Consider the following 13977-nt stretch of genomic DNA (forward strand, 5'->3'; position numbering starts at 1 on the left):
CTTTTACAATAATTCAAGCTAATTAAGTATTTAATCAATTTTTGAGGAATTTGAATTTAAATGAAAAACAAAAGTTTCATACCATGTGTAATTCTAAATTAAAAAATAACATCACTGAAAAAATTGGGATATTAAATATAACTTTGAAACATGCTTTATATAAATTTTTTAAAAAATTGTTTTATTATGGTATTAAAAAGAACAATAAAATGAAAAAAAAAAAAGTAACTGAAAAACAAAAAAAAATGCAACTCTAAGACATGCTTGGCATGTCTTTTTTTTTTTTTTTTTTTTAATATTCTATTAACAAAAAAAAAAAAAACATAAAAGACTCCAACAATACAAAATAATAATAATAATAATAAAACTAGCCTTTTATTTCCTTTTTTTGTAAAAATTATTTTATTTTATGAAAAGGTGGATGTAAACACAAAAGACCAAAACACAGCAGCAGACTCAAACAAAAAGAAGAGATATCAGCAAATATATATAGCAATTATTATGGTAGAATAAAAGCAAAAATAGCAGTTACATCAGCCATTTTACCACCCTTGTGTCGCTTTCCGGCTTGCCATGCAGCTTTCGAATAAGGAGTAAATCGATATTTATCGATCGATCTCTCAATTGCGTTTTTGGCAATTTCCGTTGCTATCATGTCGGGAGATGGAGCTGGGTCTTTTCGTATCTCCTTTATCACAAGATCTTTGATCTCATGAGTAAAAAGATTATTAAACAATCCTGCACTTCCTGCTATTATTATGTCTCCAGGTTCTAATTCCGTGAGTTTGATTTCCTAAAAGGATTGCAAATTGTTAGTTTGTAAAAATAAAATTTAAAAAAAAAACTCACATAAAAATTAAATTAACAAACCTCTGGAGAATCATTAGCATTCCCTAATTGATAAGGAGTTTTATAAGTGTGCTGTTGTACAGGAGATTCATATAAAATTTCCTCATTTCTCAGGAGAATGAAGCCATTATCTCCAATGTTTACAGCATGCAAGCACTGACCAAAGAAAAAAAAATGTGTCATGATTAGTGAATAAGTAAAAAAAAGAAAAAAATTAACAAATAATTAAGAGAATTTAACTACTTCACATACCCATTCATTCAATGTTATAATACATGCTGTAGATGATCCTGAAACCTTGGTCTCCAAATAGGCATGATTGAGAAGATCTATGGGATTGATAAATCCCTTGATCTTATTAGCTATGTGGGAACAATTGTCGGCTAGATCCCTCACAAATTGACAAGATCCATGTGCAATCACAAATGTTTGTCCAATTTTAACATGGACATCCTTTTTCGTCTTGGGATTCTTCCCATCTTTAGAGGATATGAATTTTGATCCCGATATCATCCTCATGCTGAAAAAAAAAAAAAAATCATTAGACATGATTATGTAAAACAAATAACAAAAAAGAAAAAGAAAAACTAAAAATAACAAGATGAACACAAAAGAACAAAAAGAAGAATATCCAACAAAATGAAAAAAAGGAAGAACCAGAAATCATTAGCTAAATATTAGTTTTTTTATATTTTCTATTTTTTCTACAAACAATCTATATTTAAATTGTTTCCATATTTCTTACGATATTTGAAAAGTTTTTTTTTTTTTTTAATTCACAATTTAAAATTTTTTTTCCAAATTAATTTTATTATGTGAAGATAATTTCTTTAATATTTTCATTTATATTTTTTAGAAAATAATTTTCCACATGATTTCCTTAGCATTTTCCGGGAACAAACATATATAGCCGATATATATAATTTTTCGATCGACGGAAAATTTCGGTGCCGATATTTCAGTATTTATCGGTATTTTTACCGATTTTTCTGGAAATTTCCCGATATTTCCTATCAGTCCAGCCCGCGCACAGGATACAAAATCTGCCCAATTTTTTTTTTTTTTTTTTAAACAAAAGATGTTATTTGGTAATCTGATCATGATTTGCAGGCAAAGGTTGTGTTTTTCAGCCTGCCTTCGTGAAATTCAAATCCAGTGGCATAAAAGCAAAGAGACCCCTAGAACAGATCCAGAAAACACAGGGAGCAAAAAAAAGCAATTTTTTTGGTTTTCCTTGGGGGTTTTGCATGGATTTTCTCGGAAATCAAACAAGGATGAATTTTCCCGGAAATCAAATGGGGGATGGATTTTCTTGGGAATCAAATGGGGGATGCAAAAAAATAAAAAATAACATGATTGGATTAGTACCTGCGAGGATTGAGAGTGGCAGGGGAAAATAGAGCCTTTTTAGGGATGCCTCGAGTGAGAGAAGTGGGTGAACGGCCTTTTGAGTTTTAGATTCTGGTGGTGTTTGCGTTTTTATTTAATTCTAAATAGTACCTTAATTTAAATTTAAATATTAGGTTGCTTATTTTTTATAATATTTTATTTTTATTAAATATTAAAAAGTAAAAAAGTAACCATCGGTTAGTTTTATTTTTTATTTTTTTGTATAGTTGATATCTTTTATGTTTTTTTTCCTTTTTTTGTTAATAGAATATAAATATAATTTTAAAAATTAAAATATAAATATTAATAATAATAATAAAGTTCTAATATTTTATAAATTAAAATTAATTTGATAAAATAAATAATAAATTATATATTAAGATCGATATATTCTTCCATATAAATATTTTTCATCATAACAATATCTATGTCAATTACATTTATAAAATAATTTTAAATTATAAATTTTTATTTATTTTATAAGTTTTTAGATTTTTTTTAAATATTTTTATAAAATTTAAATAATTTATACTTTATCGATATTTTGATAAAAATATCCATAGATATTTCTCTGATATTTCCAATATTTTCATATTTACGGGTATTTCAAATTTTGCTTTAATAAAGGTAGGTTAATATTAAAAAATAATGAAAACTATGCAAGAGATAATAGTAAAAAATATTAATATTAAAGAGGATATTTATAAATTCATCTAATTATTTTCTATTTAAAACTCTATTAAGATATATAAATCATAGTATAATCAAAATTACCATTTTATTTAAATCTTTTTATTTGACACGTCTCTAAAAAAAAGTTATAAATCAATTAAACACTTACCTAAAATTTTCTAAAAAGAATAAATTTTATATAAGGAATAAATCTATTTGTTAGAAAACTATTAAAAATGTTTATCTAAAATCTCATCCAAAGTAACAAAATTTGAAACCAATCTCAAGGGATATAAATAAAATTAACGATATATTTAATAAATAAGAAAAACAATATCTATATGAGGCATATTTAATATCATAAAAAAATGGAGGCAGATTTTGGACTGCTCACGGTAAAGATTGATCCGAATTAAAACTTGGGTCATTCAAAATATTCTTGGTTTTTAAAGCTACCACATTTATAACATTTTGTAGACCCCCCCGGTTGGTTGAGGACCCCAAGGCAAAGTGGATTTTTTATTTTTTTATGAGAGTGGGTGAGATGGGAAAGAATTGAGGCGGGAGTTGTTGGTGGCAGAAGGGTGGCAGAGAACAGAGGGCGGGAAGAAAAAAGAAAAGAAAAAGATGAGCTACAAGGGGGGGTCCGGAGCTTGAGCGGAAGGGGGGTTTTGGGAAGAAGTGACAAGAAAGGGATTTTGGGGGGAGAGGAGAGAGGGGCGTCTCAAGCTGAGTTGAGGAGAAGCTGCTACTGGAGAGAGGTATGTCCAGGTACGATTACTAAGGCTCCATGTTTTCCTATTTTCATATTGTTTCCTTTTGGTTTCTGCATATTATTTTGTTGGCTGAATCTGAATATCAGAAACCATCATGTTATTGTTGAGCTGAGATTGTTTTTATGCCTCCACTGTTTGGGTTATGCTCTGGTTTCTTTGTCTCTGTTTTATACCAGATTTGCAGCATTTAGATGTATTATTTACATTCCTATTTTGGACCCCATTTTGAGGTTTCTGTACATTGGCTCTCAAGTTCACTGGTAACTCATGAAGTAAAGATTCACTTATTGACCCAATGATTTATGTTTATGTCTTGTTTCTATGGTTGTTATTTTTGCTGTGATTTTCCTATGTTCTTGTTGACTGTCCATGGAGTGCATGAAGTGGTGTGCTTCCACCTAGGGCTGCTCTGATTTGTTGGATAACATACCATTAATTCGAGGAGCTATGAAAGAAAAGAAATTTGGATCAGTTACAAAATGCTTTGAAAAGGCTAGTTACAATTGGGTTGAAGTTCCAGGGCATGTAAGTTGCTCCATGTCTAGGAATTATTATATGGCAGGAGGACTTTTGGTGGGCCATCTTGGGGCATACATGCCCATTTTCCTTTTTTTAAGCCTTTATGCTCACACGTTTCCACCAATCTTTTTTTTAATAAAAAAAATCAACTTTCAAAATTCTTGATTTTCAATCACTTCAATCTTCAAATTAATTTTTCAAAAATTCAATCTTCAAATGACACTTCAAAATTCATTTTTTTTAACGTTTAATTCCAATTTTCGAATTCTCATATTCCCATTAATTTATTTGATTATTAGTATTTCATTTATTTATTTCAAAGCTCCATTCTAAATCAAATTTATTAAAATTTCTGATTACCGAATTAAATTCCAAAAATTCCAATATTCACATTAATTTATTTAATTATTATTATTATTCTATTTATTTATTCTAAAATTCCATTTTAAACAATTCATTAAAATTTCCGACTTCCGAATAAAATTTCTATTTCTGAAAATTCCAATATTCACGTTAATTTATTTAATTATTATTTTTATTTTATTTATTTATTCCAAAATTCCATTTTAAACTGTTCATTTAAAACTTTCAATTTCCGAATAAAATTTCTATTTCTTAAAATTCCAATATTCACATTAATTTGTTTAATTATTATTATTATTTTATTTATTTATTCCAAAGTTCCATTTTAAAACAATTTATTGAAATTTCCGACTTTTCGATTTTAATTTCTAATTCCAATATTTCCATTAATCTATTTAATTATTTTTATTCTATTTATTTATTCTAAAATTCCATTTTAAACAATTCATTAAAATTTTTGATTACCGAATTAAATTCCAAAAATTCCAATATTTCCATTAATCTATTTAATTATTTTATTTTATTTATTTATTCTAAAAATTCCATTTTAAACAATTCATTAAAACTTTCGATTTCCGAATTAAATTTCTATTTCTAAAAATTCCAATATTTCCATTAATCTATTTAATTATTATTATTTTAGTTATTTTGAAATTCCATTTTAAACAATTCTTCGAAATTCTAATTTCTTTTAGATTTAATTTCCAAAATTTCAATTATTAAATTTAATTCCTAATACTTCAATTTTCAAACGAATTTCAGAAATCCGGTCTCCACTCGAACAATTTTAATTCCATTCCGGTTTTCAAATAATCTTTTGTTCCTCTTGACTTTATATAAGCATGAATGTCATTTTCATAATTTCAGAATAATGGAATTTGTGAGATTAATTCGTGCAAGATCAATCGGGCTTTGGTGGGGGCCCCACATAAGTGAATTTATAATTGATTGATTTAATTGCCATGAATGATAGATTTTATTATGCCCTGTGATATATCTCGTGATTGTTATTGTGCACTAACCTCACTTCTTGATAGCGCTTTATGGATCACTGCCCAGGTACGCATCTACATCCGCCCGGGTCATTTTCTGTATGCATGTTTAAATTCTCACATGTGCATGATCACTCTGAGTATTCATTGATTTCCTCATCAATTGCCATGATTGCTTCATTTTATTAGTAGAGACCCGACTTTAGGGACTTAAAAGGGTGCTACGGTCTGTACCGTACCTTCCTGATAAGTAACCTGACCCCCGAACCCGATCCGGTTTCTCGTAGACCGCCTTTTCCAAAATAAGGAGTCACACTTAGGGTTTTTCTTTCTTATTTTGTTTACCCTTTTAAAAATAAAACAAAAATAAGTGGCGACTCCAAGTCATTTTTTTTAATCAAATAAATTCATTTTTCAAAAATAAAAATCGAGCTCGCCATCGAGTGGGAAACGCATGAGCCGAAATGCGGGGTCCACACATTTGTAAATATATATATACATGAGTATTTCTGTGATTGTTATAAATGAATCCAAAGAACAAAGAAAATTTTCCCTTTTTTAAAACTATATATATACATATATTTGTGTGCAACTCACTTTTTTTCTTTTTTTTTTACTTTTTTTTCTTGTTATTATTATTATTATTATTATTTTTTTTTTTTGTCGAACACACCCACACCCACAAATTACTCCACATGCTCTTCTCTCTGTCATGATGAGCAGTTAAAACTTGTGTTTCTGTTGAAATTTTTATGTGTGGACTTACATAATTAATTTGATAATATCATAAATCAGTGTTAATTTATTTTTTGCATTATGGTCCGGACTGGACACATATTGTTGCTTGATTTTTTATGGGCTCACCCTAATTCACTTGACTTGCTCATTAAGTCAAGTCGTCCAACTAAAGTGTGTAATGTGCAATATATATATATAATATATGTATTTATTTGTGTATATATATATATATATAGAGAAGTGTGTGCCTTTTTTTGTAGTAACTACTCTCTTTCTTCTTTTTGAAGAGCACTCCCGGCAACACACGCACACACTCCACTTTGGACTGAATTTTGGGAGATAAGGGAAGAGCTCATTGATCGTTCATCCTCGGAGCATCACGCACCCGGAAAGCAAATCATTGGACATCAAAGGGAGCAGAAATGGCTTCCCAAAGCACGAACCAAGGTATGAAGAACACTCCCGGCAACACACGCACACACTCCACTTTGGACTGAATTTTGGGAGACAAGGGAAGAGCTCATTGATTGTTCATCCTCGGAGTATCACGCACTCGGAAAGCAGATCATTGGACATCAAAGGGAGCAGAAATGGCTTCCCAAAGCACGAACCAAGGTAACGGACTGAATTTTGCTATTAAATGCATGCTTAATTATCAACATGTGATCCTATGCTATTTAAATTCTCATCAGTTTCTACTTGGTAAATTTTACAATCTTCATTTCAGTTTAGTGAATCTCTTATTTGGATGGAAGAAATCATGCACTCAATTTAGTCAATACCTCATGATATCAAACCATATCTCTTATTCTATCCAAATTTGCAAAGCATATCATTGTATCTACTAAAAACAATTATGTCTTTAAATTAAAAAAAAAATGAAGGTAAATTATGTTACTCTCAAGAGATGATTTCTCTTATGCATAAATTTTTGTTATAGTTCAAAATCTGACTTAAGCATAATAACTATAGTATTGGATAAATACCTGTCAAAAAATTGTCTTGAACACCAGAAAGCAAAGCAATCAGAAAGTACTTGATCAAGAGACTTAACCAACAAGACTATTATTTATAGGCAACTTTATTGGTAAAAGATAAAAATTTCAAACTGCATGGATAATTATCTCCATTTTGTTTTTAATCAATATAATTTAATAACAAAATTTGAATTTAATGAAATCTTATCTACTTATTTATCCTCTTTTTTATTTAACCGAATGATGAATTTTAAAAACATTTAAGATAATTTAGCTTATCTTCCTTATGAAATTTTAAGATATTAAAAAAAATTATCATATCTCCCTCATGAAATTTTTACATACACAAAAAAGAAAATAAATTATTCGTAATATATTTGATCTTCTGACACTGTTATTACTATTTTTATGGTTATTATTATTTAATTAATTAAACTCTACAATATTAATTCATTATATAAATTAGAATTTATAAGCTCTAATAGTATTATTACTTTAATGTGTGCAATTGATTTTAATTTTTATAAAACAAAAAATATAAATAATTTCATAAAGTAGAAGTAAATTAATAAGGGCTCACCAACCCCCTATTCATGTTCCAACAAAATTTTGATCTGATATATATATATATATATAATTAAAAAAAAATTATTTAAAATACCTTCCAATAAATTTTTAATTCCTTTGTGGTATCAAGAAGAATGATGTGAAATAGTTTTTTGATAATAAAAATATCCTTCAATCAATTTTTAATGACTTATCTCACATCAAATACTTTTGAAATTCTAAGAGTGTATTCTTAAGTTCCCCATCGATAATTCCCTTCTCTGAAAATAAATCTATTCCCTGAATTATGAGGATTAAATGAAATGAACAATACGTTTTCTATATGACAATTTTGGACTGCTCAATCCAACAACTCTAGCTATTAAGTGTTTCGACGTAAAAGAAGTTAAATTTCATTTAAAGGCCCAAAGTTTCAGGCCCAATTCAGTTTTGCCATAGTAACCGCTTGAGGAGTGATAAGGCCCAATGCTGGAAACCCAAACTGCAATGCGCCGCAAATGGGCTGAAATCTTCTAAACCAAACCCAGCTCTTACATGATACACCCATTTTGTTTATTCACCAATTGGAAATATATTAACTTAGGCTATGTTTTGGTACATCAGAATGAAGAATGGGAATAAAACTTTTATTTTCATTCCTATTTCTCCTCAAATAGGAATGAATTTGATGGTTTCAATTCTTGTGTTTGGATACATATAAGAATCTAGGTTTAGAACCATTATTTGTCTTTTATAATATTCTTGGTTATTTTACGATTGCCATAACTATCACATTTATAACATTTGTAAGTAGAACACATGAATCGAAAGAAGAAAATTTTCCCCATATATATATATATATATTTGTTTGCACACTTTTCTAAGGGCAATAAATCACCTGGGCTGGTGATCACAGCCAGCTCAACTCTTTTTATATATATATATAAATTATTATTATTATTTTTTGGAGTCCATAGATTGAAGTAGTATCGAATCTACAGATGGAGATATAGGATCTAGAGATGGGAGTGGAAGTAGGTGGAAGTTGGGGGGAGGGGGGACATGACCCTTAAAGCTCTGAGAGAGGCTTCCTCTGCTAGAGAAATAAAAGTGGGGGGTGGCGGACACTGTCCTACACTATCAAGTCACTCCACATGTTCTTCTCTCTCTTAATGAGCGGTTAAAACTTAAAACTTGTGCTTCTACTTGTAAAATTTCCGATCTTCATTTCAGTTTAGTGAATCACCTGTTTGGGTAAATTTAGTCAATGTCTCCTTATTCAATCCAAATTTGTAAAGCATATGTTATATTTTAAAACCATTTAAACGGGATATTATTTAAAAATATTTGAAGATAATTTAGCAAAAATATGGTAAACAATTGGGATTGTTTGGATGAAAAAATGAATCCACAGATTCCAGAAAATGTAGAAGAGGTTAGATCTAAACAGAAACCCACCTCACCACCCAAGAAGCTTCCATTCTAAAACGTAGGCACAAGAGTATTTGCTTCCGCAAGCAACATGTGTTTGGCTTCATGGAAAATTCCGTTCTCCTCACAGAAATCAATGCGTCCCGTTTGGACCCATCTTTCTGTGTACATCGTCTCACTTGATTCTACATTTCTACTCCTCAGTCCCTTTTGTCTTAATTGCTTCACTTCTTCACTTATTCACGCTCCACTCTCTGTTTAGGCGCGTGAAATTATTCAATTATTTCTACATTTAAAAGTTAAAAGTGTAATGGATTTTTAGATATTATAAGAATTTATTATAAACAGAAAAAGAAAAAAAAAAAAAACCCAAAGTGCATAACGGTTTGTTTAATAATTATTTAGAGAAATAATTTTTTTATATTTATGATTTAAAAATATAAAACCGTTTTCTAACCTTAAAACACAATCAACAAGTCTTCATATGAGAATAAGTTCTATAAATTTTTTTTAGGTGATTTATATAAAATGTTTTGATAAATAATTGAAAATATAAAAGTATGTTTGGTCGTATAATTTAAAAATATTTTTTTATTTTTAAAAATATAAAATTATTTTTAAAAAAATTATAACATTGTTAATCATTATTCTTTTAAAATAATTTTTAAAAATAAAATAAAATAAAATAGAGAACAATTATTAAAAAACAAATATGAGTTCTTTTTACTCATTTTTAAAAACAAAAGAAAAATATGACTTCATTTAGTCATATTTTTAAATTAAAAAAATAAAAAAAAATAATTTTTAGAAAACATGACTGGTCTCCTTAAATTTTTCCAATGGCTTCTATGAAATATTTTGAGAAATAATAAAAAATAAAAAAGTATCATAGACTAAAAAGTTATTAAACATATTTATCTAAACTTTTTTTTTTATCAAAAATCTCTCTTAAAAATAAATTTTATAAATGAAAAAAATATTTGTTAATAAATTATTAAATACACACACATACTTCAAATCCTTTTACTTCAAAATTTTCTAAAAATATAAATGGAATAAATTTGTTTGTTAGAAAAAGTGAAATCCACAGGGAAAGTAAAAAAAAAATTACTTCAATTTACTGTGGAGGCCATGACGGGATAATGAAAACAAAGCTTTCAACATCAATGGGCCCAATGCACAGGTGTATATCTGTGAGGGCTTCATTTTGGGCCATTGGGTCACTCTCCTATCACATCTCACCGTGTCGGCACGGCCCATTTCACTTAATCACGTGGACCATATCTAAAATTTTACCCTCGTTATTGAAAATTCCCCTTGATGTTTCAATCAATTGAATTTCTCATTAAATATGATTAATACCCAACAACAATAAATTTTTCGTTTTTCAACTAGTAGTTCATAAAACTATTTAAATTCTATATTCAGTTAAAATTTTGTTTTGAAGAATGGAGACATTTTTAACTAGATCTATAATTATTTTTATATAAATTTAGTTTTTTTTACATCTTAAAGAGACAAAATATATGGAAACCAAATGCACGGAAAAGTAGGTTAATTCTATGTTTGGTTCTTCAAAATTTTAAGAAAAAAATTGCCGGAGAAGGAAAAAAAATAAAGAAAATAAAATAAAAATTAAGTTAAAAGTAACAAATTATTTTTATATATTCAAACATATTTTAATTATTTTTTTATTTTTTACATAAATATTAAAAAATTTAGAATATATAAATTCTAAGTGATTTTAATTATATTTCATCTCTTTTAATATTTTATATTATTAGTAAAAACTAAGAAAATTATTTTTCGTAATATTTTTTTCTTTATTAGTGCTTTTGGAGCATTAAACAAAACAAAAACTTAAGTTACCATCCATGTATGAAAATTTTACATAAATTTTCCTATAATTGGTTTTGGTTTTTTTGGTATTTTTCTTGATAAAGCAAATAAGAAAAATTTATTTTATTTATCCTTTCTATAATTTTATTTTCTTCTATTTATACATTTTTTTTCCATCAAATGATTTATTTTTTATTTTTATTTTTTTTTTGAAAAAATGACTTGGAATTTTTTTAGGATTATTAATTATTGATGGGTTGAAAGGAAAAGGGTATTAGAGCAGTGGACTTGAAGGAGAGTGGAGTGGAGGGAGCAAAAGAGACAAGGCAGACAGAGGTGAGAGATATAGAAAGAGGGAGATGAGTGTCTCAGCCAAGGCCAAGAGCAGTAGCGAAGGCTGGGGTATGGGTTTTCTTCTGGTCTTCTTCCCTGAAGACGACCCCATTATCAACAAGAAGAAGAATCTCTTCTCTTCTTCTTCTTCCTCTTCTTCTTCCTCCTTGAAATCCACCACGAGAATCCACAGCTCCAACATCTTCACCAGGGCGCAATCCACCATCTCCATCTGCGCCTTGATCGTCTTCATCACCCTCCTCCTCTTCACCCTCTCCACATTCGAGCCCACCACCATTGCAGCCTCCTCACCCCATTCTATTGCCTCCCGGAGATGGCTATCAGAGAAATCTACGGCCAGCAAGCTCAGTGCCACACCCAAGACCTCCAAACCCACCCGCAATTCCTTGTTCTCCACTACCTGGTTTCGAAAAGAGTGGAGGAGCAATTCGCAGAAATCATCCTCTTTTGCGTTACAAGGAATGGGCTGTTTGTACAGAAGAGGCACTAGAGCGATGAATGATCTTGTTGTCGGTCATGTGACCGAGGATGTTACTCAGGACCAGTTTCGTATGTTCTTGAGGGCATTGTATCGATCCTCCATCTCTGCCAGAACAGATGTTGTTTTAATCTTTTCTTCATCGTCGGCGTCGTCGGACCTTGGGCCTGTAGTTCAGGAAGAGACCGAGTCGTTCTCGAGACTAGTTCGTCGCTACGGCGAGCTGAATAGCACGAGTGAGGAGTCCGGAGTGACGAGTTTCGATGTGACCCAGTTCTTGAAATTTGGAAAGAAGGAGAAGGAGAGGAGAGAGCCGTTATGGGGTCGAAGAATTCGAAGCAATTACAGCGACCCAAATAGTGAGGAAGGGGAGGAAGCAGAGCCGACTCGGTTGAGGTACGGATCGATGGTGGGGTTCGAGGCCGCCGAGCTTGACCCGGAGAACTCGCTCGCCGGTTTCTTAGACCACGTTCCGATGAGTCTCCGCCGATGGGCTTGTTACCCAATGATACTCGGCCGAGTCAGGCGAAATTTCAAGCACATGATGCTTGTCGACGTGAAGAGTTTTGTGCTTCTCGGTGACCCACTCGTCCGAGTAAGAAGCAAAAGCACAGAATCAGTGTTTCTGTGGACAAACCCAGAGACTCTTACACCCAAGGGGCGCAAGAACTCGGACAAAACTCAGAACCGTCAGAAGCTGGTTAACTCGGAGATTATAATGGGTGGAACTCGAGGCGTTAGACGATTATCAAACGCAATGTTGATCGAAATAGTACGAGCAGCGATGCAACGCAAGGGTAAGAGTCCATTCAGTGAGTCAGTCCTCTTGAACCAGCTCGTCAGCAATGGGGTTCTCTCCAAGGGCGTAGATTTGACCATATCAAACGAGTCGGTTCCTGACTCGAACTCACTCGCCGGTGTGAACTCAAACTCAACTTCCTCCTCGTCTTTATCAAAGTATAGCGTGGTTCAACGTGGCAATAGTAATCGTGATCTTAATCAAATTATCATGAAGGACATATGTTCATCTACACTAGATTCTTCTGTTTATAGTGACTGTTAGCAGAAAAATAAAAAAATAAAAAGGAAAAAAGTAAAAGTGAGATGTATAATTTATTTTTTTTTGTTTACCACAATTTTATGTGCTTAGAGAAAATTTTTGTATGATAATATCAGGTCAGGTCTATAATTTATATTGCCAAGAAACTCTTCTTATGGAGTATTCCTTCACATATGCCATCTGGTGCTTCCTTTTTGTTCTTTATAATAAAATAATGACCCGTTTGTAAAGTAGAGATTTTGGAGCGTGAACGGCCAAAGCAAAGGCTGTGGTCCTGATTGGGTGCCGAGAAAGTGAACGAAAATGAAAGAGAAGATTTCAGAAAGAAAAAATAAAAAACTAAAAAGGGGATCATGGAGGGAATGTGAGGCAACTACGCGCAGGGCGTCACGGCCGCATTGATTAAACCCATGTGCCGTGGCTCTGGGCTTTCCCCGGGTTTGGTTGTGTGAAATTAAAAGTGTGTAAGAAAGCAAAAAACGTGTTAATTACCAGCATCTGCTTTCACTTTTTTGCCAGCTCCAGACAACAACCAACCAGACCCCCCTTCATTTTTCTACCCAACCAAACAATTCACCCCGTGGTTCAAAAAGAAAATTAGTTTTGTAAGCCAAAAGGCCTGAGCTGTATTTATTTTGGGTTTATGAGGTTGGATAAAGTGCAGTGCAGGTTTTTTGTGACTCCCAATACTGATCTTTTATTCATTTATTTTCGATTTTCCCCTCATTTCAGAGGCTGACAGATCCATTAAAGAGTAGAGGCTCCTAGTTGACTTGTATTTCTGGGTCATTTGTGGAAGGATGTTCTGGTGAGCTTAGACCATTTTGTTAGGTGATGTACATAAAAAGGCAACTGAAAATGTTTTTGAAAATAAGTTTAAAAAATTGAGAACACTTCATAATTTCAGTCACTCTTAAAAATATATATTTTTTAAACTCAAAATTAAAGAGTGGTTTTCTCTTTATTCTCTACCAGCGTACATTATTCTTTTGTA

The 13977-nt window shown here is 30.9% G+C and overlaps 2 protein-coding genes across 2 annotated transcripts; one reads left to right on the forward strand and one right to left on the reverse strand.

Annotated features, from left to right (window-relative positions):
* Window positions 1–374: 374 nt before the first annotated feature.
* Window positions 375–2288, reverse strand: LOC117921169 (probable protein phosphatase 2C 55). Its single transcript, XM_034838979.1, has 4 exons — window positions 2218–2288; window positions 1102–1369; window positions 871–1005; window positions 375–793 (listed from the first exon to the last, which is right to left on the reverse strand). The coding sequence occupies exons 2-4, from the start codon at window positions 1366–1368 to the stop codon at window positions 500–502; spliced, it is 696 nt and encodes a 231-aa protein (XP_034694870.1). The 5' UTR covers window position 1369; window positions 2218–2288; the 3' UTR covers window positions 375–499.
* Window positions 2289–11387: 9099 nt separating this feature from the next.
* LOC117919554 lies at window positions 11388–13155 on the forward strand. Its single transcript, XM_034836715.1, has one exon. It carries the CDS (start codon window positions 11451–11453, stop codon window positions 12984–12986), a length of 1536 nt encoding a protein of 511 aa, XP_034692606.1. The 5' UTR covers window positions 11388–11450; the 3' UTR covers window positions 12987–13155.
* Window positions 13156–13977: the final 822 nt, after the last annotated feature.

Source organism: Vitis riparia, chromosome 8 (assembly GCF_004353265.1).
Source record: "Vitis riparia cultivar Riparia Gloire de Montpellier isolate 1030 chromosome 8, EGFV_Vit.rip_1.0, whole genome shotgun sequence".
NCBI lineage: Eukaryota > Viridiplantae > Streptophyta > Magnoliopsida > Vitales > Vitaceae > Vitis > Vitis riparia.

What these genes read in the sequence shown, in the direction of transcription:
- LOC117919554 (XM_034836715.1), top strand. Translation starts at nt 11,451, where the DNA reads ATGAGTGTCTCAGCCAAGGCCAAGAGCAGTAGCGAAGGCTGGGGTATG.
- LOC117921169 (XM_034838979.1), bottom strand. Translation starts at nt 1,368, where the DNA reads ATGAGGATGATATCGGGATCAAAATTCATATCCTCTAAAGATGGGAAG. An exon ending in TTATAACATTGAATGAATGG is followed by an intron (nt 1,006 to 1,101) that starts GTATGTGAAGTA and finishes TTCTTTGGTCAG; the next exon opens with TGCTTGCATGCTGTAAACAT. An exon ending in ATGCTAATGATTCTCCAGAG is followed by an intron (nt 794 to 870) that starts GTTTGTTAATTT and finishes CAATCCTTTTAG; the next exon opens with GAAATCAAACTCACGGAATT.